Source organism: Phoenix dactylifera, chromosome 18 (assembly GCF_009389715.1).
Source record: "Phoenix dactylifera cultivar Barhee BC4 chromosome 18, palm_55x_up_171113_PBpolish2nd_filt_p, whole genome shotgun sequence".
NCBI lineage: Eukaryota > Viridiplantae > Streptophyta > Magnoliopsida > Arecales > Arecaceae > Phoenix > Phoenix dactylifera.
The window spans coordinates 1121043-1143385 of NC_052409.1; the positions used below are offsets into that span (position 1 = coordinate 1121043).

General features: G+C 38.1%; 1 protein-coding gene across 5 annotated transcripts in view; it reads left to right on the top strand.

Moving 5' to 3' along the window:
* Positions 1 to 22343, top strand: part of LOC103706968 (CLIP-associated protein) — a 34387-nt gene that overhangs the window by 5245 nt on the left and 6799 nt on the right. For 3 of the 5 annotated variants that reach the window (XM_039115326.1, XM_039115323.1, XM_039115322.1), the window contains exons 7-19: positions 1358 to 1455; positions 2257 to 2331; positions 2420 to 2488; positions 2557 to 2642; positions 2729 to 2846; positions 9170 to 9268; positions 9351 to 9711; positions 9858 to 11662; positions 11763 to 11864; positions 14245 to 14349; positions 14478 to 14705; positions 14820 to 14888; positions 19989 to 20090. In XM_039115326.1, the coding sequence (XP_038971254.1) occupies positions 1358 to 1455; positions 2257 to 2331; positions 2420 to 2488; positions 2557 to 2642; positions 2729 to 2846; positions 9170 to 9268; positions 9351 to 9711; positions 9858 to 11662; positions 11763 to 11864; positions 14245 to 14349; positions 14478 to 14705; positions 14820 to 14888; positions 19989 to 20090 (3317 nt within the window). The remainder of the gene's footprint in view (positions 1 to 1357; positions 1456 to 2256; positions 2332 to 2419; positions 2489 to 2556; positions 2643 to 2728; positions 2847 to 9169; positions 9269 to 9350; positions 9712 to 9857; positions 11663 to 11762; positions 11865 to 14244; positions 14350 to 14477; positions 14706 to 14819; positions 14889 to 19988; positions 20091 to 22343) is intronic. The other 2 variants (XM_039115324.1, XM_039115325.1) reach the window with 1 other exon arrangement.

A 22343-nucleotide genomic window follows, 5' to 3' on the forward strand; every position in this document is an offset into this window, starting at 1 on the left:
TTCAGATCTGGGGTTTTCCGCAGCCTATCTTCAACCAAGGACATGTATCTCTAATCTTGGTTAACAGGACTGCAACAATAACTACCTTTTCTTTTACATTTTCTTTGATGGGAGGATGAAGTGAATTGACTGATGAAGAGATGAACTTTGCTTTTCCAGAAAAACTTATATTACTGAATAAGTAAAAAATATAGACCTGAGTGTAAGAAGCTTTAAACAAATCATGACTCTTTAAGCATTCTTATTTTCTTTGGTTCTATAAATCCCAAGATACCAAAAGCTTGAGTAAAACAAAACCTAATTTTTTTCATTGCTTCTGTAGCATACCCCATAAACTTGACTTCAATTTTACTGTAGGATTTTCAGTTTGGCACCCATCTTTTGATGGCCATGTGTAAGACAGATAGGGAAAGATGCATCTCATCCTTGCTGTTTAGTTATGGTGGTTGTCTGTGGTTTAAATGATATTATTTTGCACTCTTGGATTGATAATGCATGATCAGAATATGATGCCTGTGTGTCATGGATGTTGCATGAACTATGATTAATGAATCTCTCTTGAAAGATTGTCTTGGGTTTAATTCTTGAATGATTAATTATCATCTGCATTGTCTAGCATTTGCAGTTAAACACCAGAAGCAGAGCTTAAGATTAACCCACTGAATTCATGCATGTTAGGGATGAATTTTGGAATCTCAAAAGTGTAATTGCAAATGGTACTTTCACATGGAATTTGGTTTACCTTAGGATTTGCAATATGTCTGTTGGTAATTTACATGAGGTCAGTTGCTGATTTCAGTTTTGATAAAGTTTTGGCAAGTAACATATTGTTTCTTGCTTTCACTTTGCTCTCATGAAATACATGTTCTTTTTGGATTAAAGTCCATGTCTAACTAAAGCACCTATTACAAGTAGATGACTATTTACCGAAGTGGAAAATGTTATATGTTCGATATCTGTCATCTTGAAAAGATTAAATTTCAATGACCAATATCATTTTTCGTTATTTTTTGAGGCGGTCATCTGTTCCTTCCCTTAACCGATGACTTCTTGCTAGCAACCTTATAATGAGCATATGCAGAGCATACTTGAATGGATGTCCAGCAAGTGTTTTTCTCTATCTTTCTGTTATTCATAAAATAACGTTTGTTAGTAGGGCTTGCAATCACCTGCTTTTTATTTTGGATGTTTTTAAGGCTGAATGTTGTTTCATGACTTTCTTGGCTTATTCTCACTTTTAGATTGTATCCTTGGACAAATTATATCTCAATGAAGATATTATTCTTAAAATTTGGATGTGGTCATTTTTTCTTCTATCTCATGTAATCCTTTTCAAGTCTGATTTATATTCTATCAGGTGCCATGGATTATCCATCATTCCCCATGCTCTTAAGGCAACTTGTAACTCCTTTAAGCACTCAGCTATCTGATCGACGATCGAGTATAGTTAAACAGGTATACTGGGCCCCAGTTATCATGGTTTATTTATCATGATGAACTTTTTCTTATGTTGGTGATTAAGCAAATATACATTATTTGGATTAAATTTTTTAATGAACTTTTGTTATTTTACAATATTCTTTTATTTGTCTCATGATCATTTGAGTATCAAAGGAAAAAAAAAGCTTTTGCTAAACTGAAATGTTTTGGATTCCCATATTGTGTCCTCTTGTGGAATGTTTTCTTTGGGCATTTTTGCTAGTCCTGCTGGAGTCATTCTGACAAATTGACTGCTACTTGCAAAAACGTCATTGGTGTGCTATGCAATGGTTTGGGTGCACACATAGATTATACGAAGACATAATCTATGATATGGATCAATCAGGTGTAAGATTTTGGTAGCACACATAGATTGGACATGCTATTTTTCAAGTCATGAAAGATTTTTTTTCTGCTACATTATGTATTCATCTGCTGTGACAAAAAGTTACATGGTTTGGATTAAGATAATATAGTTCATGACCCGACCAAATTGGAAGCAATGACAATGGATAGGGAAAAAATCCAGGTCCAAATCCTATGCCAGAACACAATTTAGTTCAGGTTTCCATTAATCACTTGAACACAATATATCAGGTTTAAGATAATATGTATTCACCTGTAAACAAGTTAGTAATCCATTGATTTACATTTGCAAACACCTGCTTTGGAAATGAAAGTTTCACATTTTGGTAAGTTTCCTAGATTACTTGCATTTAAAAGATGATAGTTGGTATTCAATCTCTATATTTTACTAATTGTATATGCTTTGTTTAGGCCTGCCATGTGTTAAGCTTCTTGTCAAAGGAACTTTTAGGAGACTTCGAGGCTTGTGCTGAGATGTTCATTCCGGTAAATTTGTTGTTTCCCTTTCCATTTGCAGAACGTGGTCTAAGAGCTTAAAGCATCTACTGAATTTTCATGGAAATAAACATGTTAGGTGCTTTTTAAGCTTGTTGTTGTAACCATTCTTGTGATTGCGGAGTCAGCAGACAACTGCATAAAGACGGTATGGAACTTTAGCACTTCCATATGCGATTTCATTCCCTGTGTTCTAATATGTAGTGACTTTTCCAGATGTTGCGCAACTGTAAGGTTGCACGGGTCCTTCCGAAGCTTGCTGATTGTGCCAAGAATGACCGAAGTTCAGTTCTTCGTGTTAGGTAAGATCATTTTGCTAGATAAATGATTTCTAAGTGAAAGATATGATGTGGGCTAACTTCTGTTAAAATGTGTCACATTGTTGCAGGTGTTGTGAGTATGCAATTTTAGTACTAGAGTACTGGGCTGATGCTTCAGAAATACAACGATCGGCTGATCTATATGAAGACCTTATAAAGTGCTGTGTAGCAGATGCAATGAGTGAGGTATGTGATATGATTGAAAAAACTATATACATACAGCAGCATGTACATAAGAATTAGGGAGTTGGTTATATTTAGTTGACTAGGAATGAACAAAGAGGTTGAAAATTAGATATTTAATTTAATAGGCAATATGACCCTCTAGCCCAATCAAAGATATTTTAGAAGTTTTTTCCTCTTCAAAAAATACAAAGGGTTCTCCCTCCCTCCCTTCCTCCCTCCCTCTCTCATGAGCAAATGACATATTGAAGGATTTTTGCCTCTGAGAATATCTTCATGTCAAGCCCCCTTTTATGCTAATGTTTGATGAGTTTCTCACTTATTTTCTTTGATTTGTGAAGCTAAAAAGCTCATTTCACACATCAGCTATGGCTCAAAACTTTTGTTTTTTAAGCTTTTCCATTAACCTTTTCACATTTGATGACTTTCTTGAAATAACCTCATCTTGGTCTCTTAGTAGCGCCAATATTGTCTAATCATGGATGCCCTCTGGAACTAGTATTGACTATTTTTAACAAAAATAACAGCCATTATTTGCACAGTCAAGTCTTCAAATAGATTTTTTTTTTGAAATAGAAGAATTGATGCTATAAGGTTGATCATTTTTTGTTATTGCAGGAAATAGCAAAAAAAAGGTAATGACTTCATTTATATCATTATGTACAGAATAAAAACTCGTTATCTAAATTAGCATGGAGATTTGGAATTTTAAAATATTTATTTAATCAAATGATCCTTGAATGTCATAAAAAACACTAGTTATAATGGAACAATCGCTAGATTATGTCATTGTAAATACCAGGCATGTGCATGAATAAAACATTAACTCCCTCCCCTTGTGGGGGGAGGCTCCACAACCATTATCAAGGCACTATTTTAAATTGTGTTCTTCTGAGACACCCTAAAGAATCTATAATTGAGATCAAGGGAGGTTGTGCCATCTCAAACTGCTCGGTTTGAAGCGTACCGAGTTGTATTGAGGGTCGACTGGCATGGTTCCACCACTTGGTTTAAGAAATCTGGTGAAACAGGAGAGAGGGAGAAGAAGAGAGGAAAAAGAGAGGGAGGGGAAGGGATGGAGAGAGAGGGAGAGAGGTGGAGGAGGGTTGAAAGCCCTTGTGGCCCCTCCTCTGCATGGGGTTCCCCTAGGTTGCCGATTTTAGTTTAAATTACAAAAATAGAAAAAAGCCCCCCCTGTTTCATTCAAAACAGGGGAACCCTTGCAGAGGACGGCCGACGAGGGCTTCCGACCCTCCTCTGCCTCTTTCTCCCTCTCACCCTCCCTCTCCCTTTCTCTCTCTCTCCCTCCCTCTCTCTTTTCCTCTCTCTCCTTCTCCCTCTCCCCCTCTCTCTCATGATTTCCTTTGTTCGGTATGTGCTGGAATGGTAGCGTACTGCCGGCCAACTGGTACGGGTGCCGGTACTGGTATCTCATACATTGATAGAGATTAGATGCTTTGGTGATTTTTATGATAGATAATTTGTGAGTTCACCTATTATGAGTATTTGCAAGTTTTCTAATTGCTGAAGAGCATGAGGCAAGGCTCTCTCGTTTTCTTTTTTTTTGACAATGGCTGGGAGCAAGGTTCGCTGTACCGGTCGGTACCGAGCGTACCGTACCCGTACCGATGGGTACCGGTATCGGTACACCAATGTCGGTACGGTCGGTACCGAGCATACCGTACCGTACCGACACTCGGTACGCCTATACTAGTGCGGTACCGGTACGGGGTTCGGTACCGGTACGGCGAACCTTGGCTGGGAGGCTTGCCTCTAAAAGAAATCAAAATCTGAAAAATGTAAAACCAAAAGAATCCGTGAAGGGACGAACAAAAATCAGAAGGAAGAGATTGGTTGCCCTTTCTCTGTATATAAGCAGCCTTAAAAACTTGGAAAATTCCTTGATCTGCCAAATATCTTGTAGCAGAGCAAGGTGTTGTGGGAGCCTGAGCCACTAATCTAATTAATAACTGTTAAAGAATTGCCTTCCACCCAGATCTGAGTTGCCTCATAAACATAAAGAGCAGCACAGTTCTGGACAAGACTGTTTGGCTCTATTGGAAGGAAAGGAATGCCCACAGGGAAGAAAGAGGAAAGTAGCATAGCAGAGAAAAGTATCTCTGTTTCTCAGTCTAAGTAACCTGTTCTAGCAATAGTGGCTGAAGTTGGTCTTGATCAACAGAGGAGAGAGAGAGAGATGAGATCCTACTTACCATGGTTCTGCAGAATCACAGGGAGTGATTGTGAGGAATTGCCATTCTAAAAAGACTTCCATATGTTTCATTTCATCTGGGAAAAGCCATCTCTTTCTCAAAAAATGTCTGTTATTTGATCCAATAATGTTCCATTAGATAGGAACAAATTTGATGAGTATTGATAACTCTCTAATAGAGTATTAGTGGAAAGATGGAAGGAAAAGATTACACTGAGAGTTTCCATTACTTGACCAAACAACCCCCAATTTAGCTATTTCAATTACGTTGGATGATCTTTCGAATTGGTCGGCTACCCTATGTCCCGGTATTAGTCTGGGCTCCGTCTCCCCTTTCTCTGTCCAGCCAACCTAAGAGGTTATATATATTTATTACTGGCAACTCAAAATGACTCTATGCCCCTCCAGCCCCCCTCCCCACCCCCAAAATTCGGCAATCAATCTGGCTTCTGTCACGCCCCGGATCCGGATCCGTGACACGGCCGTGCTATTGCCGACTACCGCCCACAATAGCACGCAGCCTCATACCTGGGAAATAGGGTAGTCAAACCAACCAAATCTTTTCATGTGTATTCATCTAGTACAACATGCTGGTCAGTACCCAAATACAGAGCTTCTACGTAGTTTATATACACAAAAGTATATACTTGCTTTACCCCAAAAGAAAGAAGCGCTAATACCAAATTAACGTATCTCTGGCAGCTATCAGTGGTGAGGATCTGAAAGAAAAAAGTAAATAAACGGATATGAGCTACACGGCTCAGTAAGTAATCCTGCATAATCCTACCGGATCAACCAGTAGACTAAACATGTAAATCAGGGTTTTGAGAAGCTGACATGCATGTTTATCTAATAATCATCATGGCATAATAAGTATGCGATTTAAACAAAGCAGTAGTGCAAATCACAACAATTTTCATAATATATGCATATGAAACCGTGCCCCCCGGCATGCCGTGGTCCTTTTTCTCTCGGATGCTACTACGAAGTCCATTCGGCCACTGGCGGGGCCAGCTAGTCATTCTCGGCCACTAGCAAGGCCAGCGAAGTTATTCTCGGCCACTAGCAAGGCCAGCTCAGTTGCATTCGATCAGTAGCATCTTTGAGCCCGTTACAGTGCCTCTTGGCTAACTAAGACTTTATAAACTTACATGCATGATTAAAATATCAGTATCATCATGTCGCATACATAGCCATAGCTTCTGGGATCATGCAAGTTACTTATGCATTGTAACATATCAGGCATGAAACATATATACTTAAAATAAATGCTTAGGAAACATTAATAACATAATATGATCCATAACAGGATTAGGACAGGTTACTTACATTCTTCACTAATCATGCATACAATTCAAATTGTATAAAAAAAACACTGGTTCATCTTATAAAACGTATTACAAGATCTACGATAGGATTAAGACAGATTACTTACATTCTTCACTAATCATGCATACAATTCAAATTGTATAAAAAAAACACTGGTTCATCTTATAAAACGTATTACAAGATCTACGATAGGATTAAGACAGATTACTTACCTCAATTCGCTTTCCAAATTGCTCAAGTCCAGGTGACTAATCCTCAATCACCTAAAACAACATCATAGGGATTACATTATTCCCCCTTCATTTATTATAAAATTTCTTAGTTCATCATACTATGAACTTACTTGCTTGGGTCCTATCCAAGGATTTAGCCCAAGTCCAATTTGAAGCCTTTGGAGTTCGACTTAACACCAGATTGGGCCCACATGGGTTGATTGGGTTTTTAATTGGAGGATTGGGTCTCGTTTATAATTGGGTCCAACCTTTTCTAGCCAATTGGGTCCTCTGTCAATTTACTGGGCCTAATTTATTATTAATTGGGCCTGCTGGGATTAACTCCACTCAACTGGGTTCGGACCCAAATCAATTTGAGCCTAATTTGGTTCGGATTTGACCCAATTTGCAGTTTGGGCTCGTCCAGACTTAGCACAATCTGATTGGGCTCGGGTTCAGGTTCAATTGGCTAAACCAATTTCTTATTATTGGGCTTAACGTGTTTCGGATCCGAACCCGATTCCGGCCCGTTAACCCACTCTTTTTTTTTTTTTTGTGTTTCTCTTTTTCTTTCTTTCTTTCTTTTCTTCGGTCCTTCCCTCCGGCACCACCCCATATTCTCTCTCTCTCTCACTCCCAAACCCTCTCTCTTCCTCTCTCCATTCTTCCCCTGTGAAGGAAGAAGGGGGGTTTGGGAGGGCCGAGCCACAGTCGGCAGTGCCATGGCCGAGCTCGCGGCGTCCTCAGCCGTGCCTGCGGCTGAGCCTGCGGCCACGCCCTCGGCCTGCCAGCAGCCCCCCTTCCTCCCTTCTTTCTTCCTTTGTTTCTTTCTTTGTTATTCTTGCACAAAACAGGGGGAGAGAAGGCAGGGGGCTTACCTGGCTTTTTGCCCTTCCTCTTGGAGCTTCAGGGTTCCTTCGCCTTCGACTCCAGGGCTTCGGCTCTCTCTCCCGTTCCGTGTTCTTGGGGTCTGTGACTTAGGGTTGCCGGCAGAGGCTTAAATCAGTGTTTAGAGGATAAGACCCCCCTCTGAGAGGTCCCTTCCCTCTCCATTCCCTCCTGCTCCGGGACTGGCTGCCGCCCCCCTGTCTCCGGCGCGCCGGCAGCGGCTGTCAGCAGGGGTGAGGGTCACCCTTCCCTGTCGGTCTTATCCCTTCGTACTGGCTACAGTATGATTTTTTTTTTTTTTTTATAATAATCATTATACTGGCTACAGTAAAATTTGGGCCCAACCCTTAACTGGGCCTATTTTTCTATTGGGCCTAGTAGGTTGTGGGCCCGGACATTACAGCTTCCAGCCCAATAGAGGAGCTAAGATGTTCTCCATAGATGAGCTTCCCATAGCAGTCAATTATAAGAAATCCAGCTCCTGCTGCAGAATGCCTCCTGACCCATTGAAATTAACTTTGAGTACTCCAAGGGGTGGGGGTGACCAAGCAACCAAGGTGGGAGAATATGGAGATTGCAAGGACCTATGCCATCCCAGTACTTTGCTGTTGTACCCCGACAAAATTGTTTTAGTGTCTGTTTGTGTATCTTTCCTCTAGGAACAAAAACAATGTGTTTTGTTGCCTCCAAGGAATTTTTGATACACAACCTTGCATAGAACACCTCATAAACCTTGTATAGAGCACCTCATTGTAACAAACCTATTCCTTCCGCTAAGTTAAAAAAAAAAGGCCTGCCTGCAGAAACTCATGGAAGCAGAGCAGTTCGGCGAATATGTTTGAGGTAACTATTTTATATGAAATTGATGTTGATGTCATCAGAAGATACAGCTAATAAGATTATTGTACAGGATTAATCATCTGAAATACAGAATTCATGAGTAAGTTGGAAAAATGTCCCTTCTTTTATTTTGGGTGCTGGGGCCTGGGGTGGTGCTTGCACGAGAACATATTTCAAAACTATTATATTTGATTTGTTGATCATTTAGAAAAGAAAGTGACATTTGATTTCAAATTTTCAATTATTTATGTTCAAGGTTCGCTCTTTCGGTACCGGACCCCATACTAGTGCCACACTAACATAGTGTCGGTACAGTACGGTACAGAATTTTTTTTTGCGTATCAAGGTCGGTACACCACTCGTATCGGATCTCGGTACCAAACTGGTATGGTACAATACGCCTCATATTGTCCGGTTTGGGTTGGTACGGCATACCTTATTTATGTTATCATTTTTAATAAAAGTTTAAATAAAAACTGGCAGACTTGTTTATGAATTAATTAGCCTACTTTTTAAAATGGATCGAACCACTGTACTGCACCTTTAAAAGGTTTTTGGCATTGGTATTTCCACAATAAATGATTGAAAAAGTTGCATGTTCATGCATATCTATGCAGCATGTCACACATGCTTGTATTTTTATTCTTCAGTATGCTACAGTGCCTTTAATCATTATAAAGAGTTAAATTGACGTATCATTTCTGTTAGTACCAGTTTATTTTTGTTTTATTCCATGCTTTTGTTTGACCAAATAAATTTGATTTTATGGTTTACATCTTCCTGCATTGCTGAATTTATGCTATTAGATTTGAATTGCTAGCTATTGAAAGTTTGAAACTTTGAAGGTGCGCTTAACTGCTCGAACTTGCTATCGGATGTTCACAAAAACATGGCCAGAGCGTTCTCGTCGTCTCTTTTTATCATTTGATCCTGCCATACAAAGGGTATGCCATTTCCTGGAATGAAGTATTCTTTTTTTTACTTGGATCTTTCTAGTTTGATTATGTGTTTGGTAATTTCTTATAGATAATAAATGAAGAAGAGGGAGGGATCCAGAAAAGATATGCTTCTCCTTCACTTCGTGAGAGAGGGGTGCAATTATTACATGCTCCATCTCATACCTCTACTACAAACACTCCTGGATATGGAACCTCTGCTATTGTTGCAGTGGACAAGAGTGCAAGTATCACTTCAGGAAAATCTCTTTCTTTGGGAAGCTTGCTCCCATCACAAACAAAACCCTCCGGAAAGGTTTCTGAAAGAAGCGTTGAAAGTGTGCTCCATTCAAGTATACGAAAGGTTTCAGCCATCGAGAGTCTATTGAGAGGTGCAAGCATATCTGAGAAGCAAAATTCCTCAATTTCACACTCAAGCAGCTTGGATCTAGGTACCTGATGAGTTGGTCAATTAGATTTTTGATGGCTGGGCGGAAATTTTTGTTTTACAAAAAATTTCACTAGTCTGAAGGTAGCTGAAGCTTTCCTCTACTCCGTGCCTTTTTTCTGTTTTTCTTTTTTTTTTCTGCTAGTGCAGGAGCTGACCCTCCATCTGCTCGTGATCCACCATTTCCTGCTGCCATTCCTGATACAGAACATCTTTCTTTACAGAATTCAGTATCACCTGATGCAGCTACTGTTGACATTGCAAAAAGTGGTGTAAGTAATGGTGCTTCAAATTTGACCAGCATCGTCACTTCTCAGAGTCAAGCTTCAAGAGATGCTGTGAAATTATCTTACATTAACAATCAATTATCTGGTTCTTTATCAGCCTTATCATTGCCTTACACTTCGAAAAGAGTGTCCGGGAGGTTTCAAGAGGGAGAGGAAGATAAGGCTGATATTAGATCAACTAGGCAGCTTGCTAATATGCAGGTTGGGAAGCAACATTTTGACACGCTATACAAGGATGCTGGATATAGAGATTCACAGAATAATTATGTTCCAAATTTTCAGAGGCCGCTTCTAAGAAAGCTGGTAACTGGCAGGGTTACTGCAAGCAGTAGAAACAGTTTTGATGATAGTCAACTCACACTGAGTGAAATGGCTTGTTATTTGGATGGTCCAGCCTCCCTTAATGATGCACTCAATGAGGGTCTAAGTCCTAGTTCTGATTGGATTGCTAGGGTATCTGCATTTAATTATATCCAAACTTTGCTGCAGCAAGGGCCAAAAGGCATTCAAGAAGTTACACTAAGTTTTGAGAAGACCATGAAGCTCTTTTCCCAGCATTTGGATGATCCTCACCATAAAGTTGCCCAAGCTGCTTTTTCAACTCTCACAGAGATTATTCCACCTTGCAGAAAGCCATTTGAAAGTTATCTGGAGAGGATCATACCACATGTTTTTTCTCGGTTGATTGACCCAAAGGAGCTAGTTAGGCAGTCATCTTCCACAACCTTGGAAATTGTTGGTAGAACCTATGGTATTGAATCTTTGCTACCTGCCCTTCTCCGTTCACTGGATGAACAAAGGTCTCCTAAGGCAAAATTGGCTGTTATTGAGTTTACCAATAGCTCCTTCAGCAAGCATCCAGTATATTCTGAAGGTTATAGCAATAATGGTTTCCTCAAGCTATGGCTTTCTAAGCTACATCCTTTAGTTAACGATAAAAAAATCAAACTAAAAGAGGCTGCTATTTCTGGAATAATATCAGTTTACTCTCATTATGATTCCACATCAGTCTTGAATTTTATCCTCAGTTTGTCAGTTGAAGAACAGAATTCATTAAGACGGGCACTTAAGCAGTGTACCCCTCGTATAGAGGTTGATTTAGTGAACTTTCTGCAGAGTAGGAAAGAGCGCCAACGTTCAAAATCCTTTTATGAGCAGTCAGATGTCGTTCTAACCTCTTCTGAGGAAGGGTATGGTGGAACATCAAAGAAAGGTCACTTTTTTGGAAGGTATGCAGCAGGTTCTGGTGATAATGAAGGTCTGAGTAAGCTGAGTTCCATGCAAGAATCACTCAAATCCGTTGGTCAGGTCACTTCTGGTGAAACTCAGCAGCATTTGTTTCATAATACTGAACCTGTTTCTGATTCTGACGGTCTTGGACACAAAAGCAAGGATTTGAAGTACAACAATGATGTTGTCGTGAAAAGTACTAGATCAAGGGCAAAGTGCCTGGAAAATTCTGATTCTGGCATGGACCTAGAGATTAGGGTAGCAAACCCACTTCTAGATATAACTAGATTGATGAGCTCTGATGGGCGCAAGGCCGATGGATTGAACCTTGGTAATGAAAGCACTTGTGAGATGGAGGTCGCTAATGAGAATATGGCTTCTCTAAAGAACAACTCCAATCCAAAAAATGGACCCAGCATACCTCAACTTCTTCATCAAGTTAGTACCAAATTTGTTCTTCTATATTTTTGATGCATAGCTTCAACCATTTTACTCATGTATGTGAAAATACTTTGATGTATCCAACATCCTTTCATAGATTTGCATTCGGAATGATGAAGACTCAAGTCTAAATAAGCGTGAGGCTCTGCATCAATTGGTTGAAGCTTCTAAGGTCAAGGAGCACTCTATCTGGGCCAAGGTATGAATACCTGTTCTTTATGTTTAATAATGCTTTAAACAACATAAAATAATAATAATAATAATAATAATAATAATAATAATAATAATAGTAATAATAATAATAATAACAGAAAAAAGTACAATAATATCTTTAGATTTCAAATTTATACTTTTTAAACAAGAAAATAATATAATCCTTTTGTCCATCTGTTGCATCCCATATTTTATTTCCATTTTCGACCTTTAAGCTCCAAATAGGGCCCACGTGAAGGACCAAGCCCACTCATATGCTGCCTCGCGACCAGCTGCATCAGGCTTGAAGTTGAAAAGGAAAACGAAAGAAAATAACATCTAATATTTAAATAACATCAGTTCTTATTTTAACGCTCTTATGCAAAAGGTCTTGGATGGCACTTAGGCTTCAACAGCAAGTGGACTTGGCAGGCAAGTGGAGCGTTTCAAAATATGTTTCATTAGGACATATGTTTGTGTGTGTTTGTGACTTCAAGAATACTGCATCATAAGAACACTACCTAATGAAGAAACAATAAAATACAATATGAAGTTGTGAACAAAGGTGCAGTATATGTATGTCTCAACGACGTATAACATATAACAAAATGTAACATGATGAAAATATCATTAGTATAATAGTAACATGATGTTGGAAGAAGCTTATAAAATGTCATTTGGTAGCCATATCAGATCTATGAAGCAGTTTTACAGTGACAGCTGCAAACTGGAAACTTGTGTGAAGTATAATCTAAGCAAAAATAGTGGTATATGCACATGGCATTGATTTTTGTGGACATAAATGTTGATGTTTTTTTTGGGGTAAAATTGGCAATGAAGTTAGAAGCAGTGCATTGAGCGAGCTTCAAAGTCAAACCAAGAAGTGATAAAGTAATAGATTGATTAAGATGGCAGTAAAAATAAAAAAGCAAAAGACTAGAAGAGCTTGAATTTGTGGTGAAGGTTCACAGTCATAAGGTTAAAGTCTTAGGAACATAATAGTTTCAAGAAAGAATTTAAAAAAGCTAGCTTTGACCGAGAATTTAACCTGGACAAGAATGATCGGAAAAGAAGGATTTTAACATAAACCTTGAATATATGTATAGGCTTTTTGGTTATGGTAATTAAATGAAGGTTGACTTTTGGATTCTTTGAGTATTAAATGATCACTAATACTGATACAATTTATTGCATGAGCTATGGATTTAAATCAACAGAGTATAAAGTAAGGGACTGAGCAAAATAAAATTGCAATTTGAATCAAAAACTAGTTGAGGGGCTTAATTTGTGTGGAGAGTCAAATTAAGGAGGTTAACTCTTCAGAAACTATAGATATTGGTTTTAGATAAGTTTTAAGAATGGAGAAGCTTGCTTTGATTAAGCATTTGCCTGAGATTGATTTGAAATGAAGGATCATAATTCCCCAGATAGTGGTAAAGGCTGGATGGTTATGGTTATGGTTTATGGATCATAAATTCATAATTCAAAACTAAAATATTCAGATAAGGCTTATTAATTATGGTAATCAACTTGCCTAATTGAATTATGACTAGAAAACCTTTGGCTTGTACGCATGTGTGATAAAGGTTGGTCTTTGATTTCTTTTTTCCTTTGAATATCACGTTACCATTGCGACTGCTGCTAACGCTCTTCTACTTCTAGAAATAAAATTTTTTTTGCTGGTTTAGCTTTACTAATTGGTGTAGATCTTGAGGAATGTGTAGAGAGATCATATAGGACATTTCTCATATGGAATGCAGATTGAGTTTCAAGTTAATTATTGATGAAAGCATTAATAGTTTGTTTTTCCTAAATCAAGTTTGCAAGCTTGGCCTTTTCTCAGTGTAAAGCTACTTGGAAGTTTTTCGAGCAACAAATTACTGAGAAAAGTGATCATGAATATATAGTCTTTACTTTTTTCTAAATTAATTACCAAAGTTTCTCCTTTTATCAATGTAAAGCTACGTGGAAATTTTTTGAACAAACTTTGAAAATCAATCATGAACATGAGCATGATGTTTAAGCGCATATAAAGGTGGGATGTTACATGTGTATATATTAGGTCACTTAGTTGTTTTATCTGAAAGATTTCTTGAATGAAAGATACATTAGGTGTTTTTTTTTGTTTCCTTGAATAGATTTGTTGCTACTTATTCTTACTGCTATCAAGTTCCTTGATATTTTTTTTCTGAAACAAGAGAGATTATCTTAATCATCATCATAGTTTTAAGGGCATTGTATGATTGCTATCATGGTAGAGTAGGGTTTTTTTTGGATTTGTTACTGAAGCATATAGTTTTAAAATAGCATTAAAGACTTGATTGAGTTCTTAATGTTAGATATATATATATTCATGTCAATAATGACATCTGATGGTTTGTCAACAGTATTTCAACCAAATTCTAACTGTGGTGCTTGAGGTGTTAGATGATCCTGATTCACCCGTTAGAGAACTTGCTCTTTCTTTAATCATGGAAATGCTGAACCATCAGGTCTGTGTACTCTTATAAAATTTGTTTGATTTTGTTGGACATAACAGTGTTAACACAAAATTCTGAAGACTTCCAAGACTTCTTGCTTACTGTTTAGGTGACAATTAAGGTTGTCTTATTACTTGCAGAAAGAGGGAATGGAAGATACTATTGAGATTGTTGCTGAAAAATTGCTTCATGCAACCAGAGATGTGGCGGCAGAGGCATTGAACTATTTCAGCTTTGGTTGCTATAGTTGCTTTTGTATTATGCATTTCTTGTTCCATTCATGCTTTTTTTCCCTGCAGGTTTCCAATGTAGCACACCAATGCTTGACAATTGTGTTAGCTCAATATGATCCATTTAGATGTCTTGATGTATGTCAATCACAGATGTTACTTGTGTACTCCATTTAATTTGAGAAATAACCAAAGAAGATTCTATTTTTGAATGTTTTTCTTAAAATGTCAGCTTTCCTTTTTATTCTGCAGGTTCTCATGCCTTTGCTGGTCAGTGATGATGAAAAGATCCTGGTTGTTTGCATCAGTTGTTTAACGAAGGTATAAATATTTTTTGCAAATTTTCTTTTCCCAGCTCCTTTTTTTAGATTTTGGCTTCCGTATATCACTTTCTGGTGTCATCCTAGCAGAAACTCGAGATTTTATTTATGTCCTTTGCAATCTGCTCTTGTTTTCATTGTCACTGGTTGTCGGAGAGCAAGGATGCACTGCCTACTATATTTCGTTACTGGATTTGAGCATCCTATGTGATGTCAAATTTTTACGTACAATCAATTTTATTTTCAGGTATAATATATTGCATTCTTCAGACAAAATAAGAATTACCATGTGTTATGTGGATCAAAATGGCAATAAAACTTCAGAGAATTTAGAGTTATATGGAGAAAGAAAACCTATTGGGGTAGGGTGGAAGGCTTTTGGGTAAATGATTTCTTCACAATTATCACCACTTAGGCATCTAGTATGTCGACATTAATGAAATAGTTTCTCTAATGTCTGAACCTAAGGACAATATTTGTAATGTTTTAGATTCATTTCCATAACTTAGTTTTTCAGTGGCATGCTAAATTGTTTGGGAACATAGAGAAATCAACCTCCACTTTTGTTTATATGACTGATATTAAATCTCCCACCTTAATTAGGATTGGGCCAACTAGCCAAATGCAATTAATCGGTAACATGCCATTGCCAGAGAATTTGAGAATAATTTTACTATAAATGTCCTAGGTTCTCTTTAACTTCCCATTTTGTTAATTTACAAATAATTCCACTGTATCATTCTGTTTGTACCATCATTGTTCAATACATATGTACACAAACACATCTACCATAATTTTCGAGTTCATCAGGTCTTTGCTTGACTCTTCACTAGAGATGTTGGATATCTTTCTTCTAAAATGTTATAAATCTCATTTATAGAATTTTATTGTTTTGTCTTTAATATTTAATTGATGGAAGGGGTTGTTGTTCTTATGGATGGAAAGTACGATCTCTTTTCTATTTATAGATGTGAAAGGGTGAGTATGATTGCATGCTTAGGCATCTTTTGATTGGATGCATCCCTTCACATAATCCATCCGTGCATCAAGGGTTGTGTCCCTTGGAATCACTATTACATCATATGCATCTTTTTCATGAGAATGCATCTCTTCATTTATAGGAGTCTCTCGAAGTGTTCGTTTGCAAAGCATCCATTTGCGATGTCTTGTGAGAAGAGAAAGTGTCTCTATGCTTCTTTTTAAGAAACTGCATGAGAAACAATTTAGAGGCGTGCTCATAGAATTTTTGTAGAATTTTAAGAAAGGAGAGAGAAATAAGGAGAAAAGCTAAATCTTATCTATTTAGAAAACCAAGTTATTCGGGATTCTAAGATAAGGTTCAGTATGTAAGTAGGTTTATATTTAGTTAAACATCCAATGCAGGACTATTCCAAAATAACAAATTTTGAGTTAAATATTTTTTTAATAAACAAACAATCCTCCACATAATTCAAACTTTTGAAAAACATTTAAGATATATAAAATGCATCTGGAATAAGAATACTATGCAATAGGTAATGGTACCTCGTGGTTTGAACCTTTACTTAGTGTTGACATATTTCATTTCTAGAGTCCGTAGTGAATAAAGTCTTGAACTACGCTTTTTGTTACAAAATTCACATGCCACACATATAATACTGGCTATTGTCGAATCCATTCGGGTTAGCACTTTTCGGCCTTGCACTAGTATTTTGGTTTTATGAGTGCTCTAGAGATAGCGTAATCCAATAGGTTGCGGCCCCACAACCACACTCACATTGGTGAGTCCTTCAAGGGTGTCTGCAACAGATGAACAAGTAGTACAATTACCTACGGATCCATTAAGGATAACCATCCTTCCTTTTGCTGTTGCATTAAAAGGACTTTTACCATAATGGGACTATGGAGGAATTATCTCCAAATTATATAGTGCTTTTCCTGTAATCCTAAAATAACTTGTTAGTACCCACTGAATCTTCTTCTTGGCATCTCCCATCAGTAAGGTTGGATTGTCGCTATTAGATGATTAATGCTTCAGTCCCATTCCATAACTTGCCTTCTCACCAATCTTTTAGTTGGTGGACCTGCTATATTTCAGCAGACCTTATATACTCCAATGCTATTACTCCATATTTTTGAAGGTACCTTAATATCTTTAGTTTCAGGCATATGTACCTCTTAAGTTCATTGGAGTGTTTTTGCTTAGTTTTGGCTATAGCTGCTTAATTGTCACTTGGTATGGATCATGGTATGCCGTACCGTAGTGAATCGGACGGTACCGAGCATACCGTACCATGCTGATTTGGAACCGGTACCGATATCGGTGGCGTACCGAGTGAAAAATCGCGTACCGTATGGTACCGATACTATGCTAGTGTGGCACCGGTACAAGGTCTAATACTGAGACGGCGAACCTTGGTATGGATATAGCAGGAATTGGCTTCTCCATAAGCGGAATGTCTGCTAACAAACTTTTAAGCCATTATGCATATTGTCAAGTACCATCAAGTGCAATCATCTCAGCTTCCTTAGAAGATCTTGAGATACAAGTTTGTTTGGCTGATTTCCAAGCTATAGTGGCTCCATCGAGTGTAAACACATATCCGATAGTGGACTTTGAGTCCTCTGAATCGGTAATTCAATTTGTATCACTGTATCCTTCTGATATAATTGCATAACTAGTATAAGGAACACCATAAAATGTAGTGCCTTTTAAATATTTAAGTATTCTATCAAGTGCTTTCCAGTGCTATGCATTAGGAGAACTAGTATATCTACTAAGTCTTCTGACAACATGAGCAATATCTGGTCTAATGCAATTCATAACAAAAGCTTCATCCTATATTCATCCTAACTCTACCATTCTGACCATTATCATCTTTTCAATGCTCATTTATGTGTGTTCACTTGGTGCTCAACTCTTCAACTTGTAGGATACTGCCAGATTTGCTAATATTATCTAAATCTTTTCTCAAAGTCTCACTAGTATGTGAACATATTTCCCAACACTTCAGAAGCACATATCCTACTCATCTGTCCTTCGCTATTTGCTTTAAGTTGTTTTACAACAAGCTCTTAATTATCGTCTAACCTCATTCATTATCCATCTACATGTACCTTTTAAGGATGTTGTTTTGTTTGAACTTATTCTTGGACCTTGCATGAATATCATTACATTATGACAAGTGTATATGGAAAATGACTTAAGGCTGGTCCTTGGTATGAGACCACCATGATTGTAACTTACTACGTTTTGCTGTTTATTCATTGTAAACTTAGTACTTTTTGCACTTGTTTATGCTCTCACTTATATATTGCGACACTAACCATATACAGTTTTTTCAGTAGACCACATTGACTTCCCTGAGTCTAACAAAGGTTTCTGGACAGATATTATGTAGAGGATTCATCTTTTCTTGCAAAATCTTGCCATCAATTGGATATAAGCATCTATGCGGTGTTATGAAATATCTACTGAAATTAAATATCCATATGTTGATGTTCTAATCTTGCTCTGGAGTCGTATCTACTCTCTGTAATGGTGTGAGGAGAAAGAATCCATTTTGAAGGGTGGTACCATTGCAGTATAGCTTTATTGACCTAGTTGTTCAGCGTATGGCTGCCATGTAGGGAAACTGTTTCAAGAAGCGACTCTTTAAAATATGAAATCATATAGGAAATATATGAGAAAATATTGAAAATCACGAGGAAACCACTGAGAAGCAAGCTTGCACTGGTTTCTCACTTGTTTATGTAAGAAGGGTAATTCAATAGATGTAATATTAATATCTGAGCCTCTGAGGGTTATTTAGAATCTTAGCTGTTTGGTGGAGTCTACTAAATAAACTCCGTTTCATAATAATATTCTTTCACATGAAATAAGGGGATTTATATCTAGAAGTCTAGATGGTTATTTATCAAAGCTGGTTTGGTAGAGAAAAAGGGGAAAGTACCCATCTTCTCCTTGCATTCCATCTTGTCCTCCTTTAACTCCGCCTTTCCATTCCTACCATATCCTCTTTTCCTTACTGTAGGATTTGGACAACATTGTCAATTGTGGTTATTAGAATACATGAGAGAGGTGCCATTAACCTCTGTCCCTCTGTTCTTCACTCTTTTTTGCTCTCTCGACAAATGCCAACCATGCATCTCTCCCGTTGAATGCCGGGAGAAATGGTTGGTGGTGTTGTGTGGCCATGACTCTCTCCCACTTTCTCACCCCCTTCTTCCCTGAGCCATTTCAAATGCACTGCACTGTTCACATGGTGAATGAATTGAATCCACCTCCCAAACACAATCCCCAGGAAACTCCTTTTTGACTAGGAATCGTATTTTGCGGCGACGATGGTCAGTCATGTTTTCTGCTCTTGAATGGCAAGTCTCCCAGAAGGGATCTGGTCAGACCTAGAAACTTTGGCTGGTATTGGTTCAGTTGTTACAATTTTTTTTCTTTCTTGAAATAATACTGATATCCTCAAACTAGTCTCCCAAAAAAGGGATTGGTCAAACCTAGAAACTTCTGGTTGGTATTGCTTTGGTTGTTGGCTACATTTTCTTTTTTCTCTCTTGAAATAATTATCCCTAAACCAATCTCCCATAAAAGGGTTCTGGTCAAACCTAGAAACTTTTAGTTGGTATTGCTTTTGTTCTTGGTTAATTTTTTTTTTCTCTGTTATTTTGTTAGTTGCAGCTTATGTTTTATCTTAAACTCCAACGTTGTTTTTTTCCCTTTATTGTGCTTCTGCTTAGTTCTTGAGTTATGATTTTCATCCTTGTGCTATTCCTCCAAAAAGATTTTCATCCTTGTGCTTCACCCTGTTATGATGTTAGTATTCTGCTCACTTATTTTCATTCCATCAATCATTGTACAAACAACACTAATCTGGATATTTGGAAAGCAGAAATTTCAAGGTGATTCCAAGAGATTAGAGTACTGTGCCAAGGGTGTTTTCATCATCTTGTTTATTGTTGATTGATTGGCTTTGTAGATGACATGCTTTAGCTGTAACTTGTTGCCTAGTAAGATACTTTTGAGCACCTCATAAAGACAACATAACTAATACCCTGTCTTTTTTGGTAGTCGGCATCACGCTTAGGCTGATGTTATTTTGTATTTCTGCAGCTTGTAAATCGGCTTTCACAAGAGGAACTAATGACCCAACTACGCTCATTTCTGCCTGCACTTTTTGAAGCATTTGGGAACCGAAGTCCAGATGTTCGTAAGGTTTGACTTTTTGTTTTTTTTTTCTCCAGCTAAAGTATTAGGTTGGCATCTATAATCTTGATCAAGAAAAATAGTGAAGACAACCAATAAAAGAAAAAACTTTCCTCTGTATACAGGACTAAGACGTTAATGTTATTAATGTAGATAGCAAATTAATTATTAGTCGAAGATATTTGGATATCAAAATGTAACAAATGTCTATCTTGTAATAATCAGCTACAAGTGACTATGTTAAGGTACTCTTAATTAGAAAGATAACCAGGTCGACAACCATCAAGATCACACATTATTTATTTCAGGATGACTATTTGGTCTGATTAACCATTTATTTCATTGAGGGTTTAGTAATATTGCATCATGCTTTACTATGATTGTATCAATGTTTGCATCCTCCCTTTGTTACAATAGATGCTTCAGTTAATTCTCTTCCATCAGAGTGACTAATGTTACAGCATACCTTGCTGCCAATTCCATCGAGGTTCATATCCTCCAATCTGAACCACTGTATGTACATGGATAATCTGTAAGTCCTTTCTGACTGGTTTCATGGCTGGTGGTATAATTTCAACTAGTCAAAAGTTTCCTCTAACTCTTGTGAGTTCCACCATTAAATTCTTGACTTCTTCATGTGTCAACACAAATCCTAGCCCGATCTGTCATGTCATCCTCTACTAATGCAACTTATTTCCGGTCAGTCCTACCCAGCACGGTTAATTTTGTCGCAGCCCATAAGACATGGCATTTACTTCTTTAAGAAAAGACTAACATTGTACAAGACTCCTGGTCCACTTTCCTTTATCTTGCCTGTCTGCAGATGCTCTCTGGTTTATTGCTCTCACCAAACATATGGAGAGTAGAAATTCATGGAGGATCAAAGTAAGAAAACAATGATGCAACCAATATGATTCGTCACCTAAGTAGCCTGCATACTTTCAAAAACATGGTACCACCATTGAGGTCTTGATTCGTGAGCATTGAGTACCTCTCTCTCTCCCGCTCTGACACACGTCATTGTTAATTGAGCCTTTAGGCTTGATAAAAAGGTCCTTTTGCCAGCTCTAGACACAATTCCCTACTAGCCCTAAGAGCACCCATCCTATATGCATGTTCCAAGGATCTAATGGTTCCATGCTTTCAATAATTAAGAAAATCTCGGACCACTTTGACAGAAGTTGCGTCCATCACCACCAAATAGAGGAGCAGGCCCCTTCAAAGTTCGGTTTCAACCATCCTTAATCTAGAGCTTCCATTGGAACAACATAGATAAAGTGATCATTTGAGGTAGAAGCATGTTTCTTCGTTCCATATAAAGGTTCATTTGTATCTTGATTATCATAAACCTTGTGGCTTGCATATATGATCTCCTAATTTTATCTTTTGTTTGACCCTAAGTAAGTCCAAAGTGAAAGTTTGATGCAGATTCATGTCCAAGTTCCCTTCGCACTCTCATAGTTATTTAGAAACTGAAACAGATGTTCATTAGTCTCAACTTTATAGACCTTGGACAGGTGGGATCAGTAATGGCGCTCCTATTCTACGTTAGTCTCAACATGTAGAACCAAGGTTCACCAAACCATGCTAAACCGGGTGGTTTGGGTGTAACAATCCAGATTGGTCGGTAACTGGCAAGGTTCGGCTTTCGGTTTGATCCCTTTTTTTAATAAATAAAGTGGGCAAGCGGGCGAGCAGCCTCTCGAACCTTCTCTCTAGTTCTCCCTCTCTCAATTCTTCTCTCTCTCTCTCTCTCTCTCTCTCCCTCTGCGGTCTCTCTCTCTCGAGGATCTATGTTGATGGACGTTGACACCGATACCCTCTCCCGCGATTGACAGTTCAAACCATCTCTCGCTCGATCAATGCCAATGCCAACACCAATGCCCTCTCCCTCAATCAGGCATAGTTCTTGGGCCCTTGATCACGATGCTCTCCCTTGGTATGCCTCTATCCCTCCCTCCTCTCTCCTCTCTCCTTCCCCCCTCTCTCCCTCTCTCCCCTTCATTTTCTCTCCCCCTCTGGTTCTCCTCCTAGGGTTAGGGTTGGGGTCACTTTCTCGCTCTTCCCTCCTCTTCTCCCAATCATTCATCCCTGCTACATCTCGGCTCCATATAGTAGTGTACCGAACTAATTGCTGGTTGGTATAGACCTCGATACCTGTTTAGTGAACCGTGTCTAGAACCAATCATTACCTCTAGACTACTTCCGATCCTTCCCAGTTTCAATCTGCTAGAGTGGCTAAAGGGGATCTTCTCTTCTCAC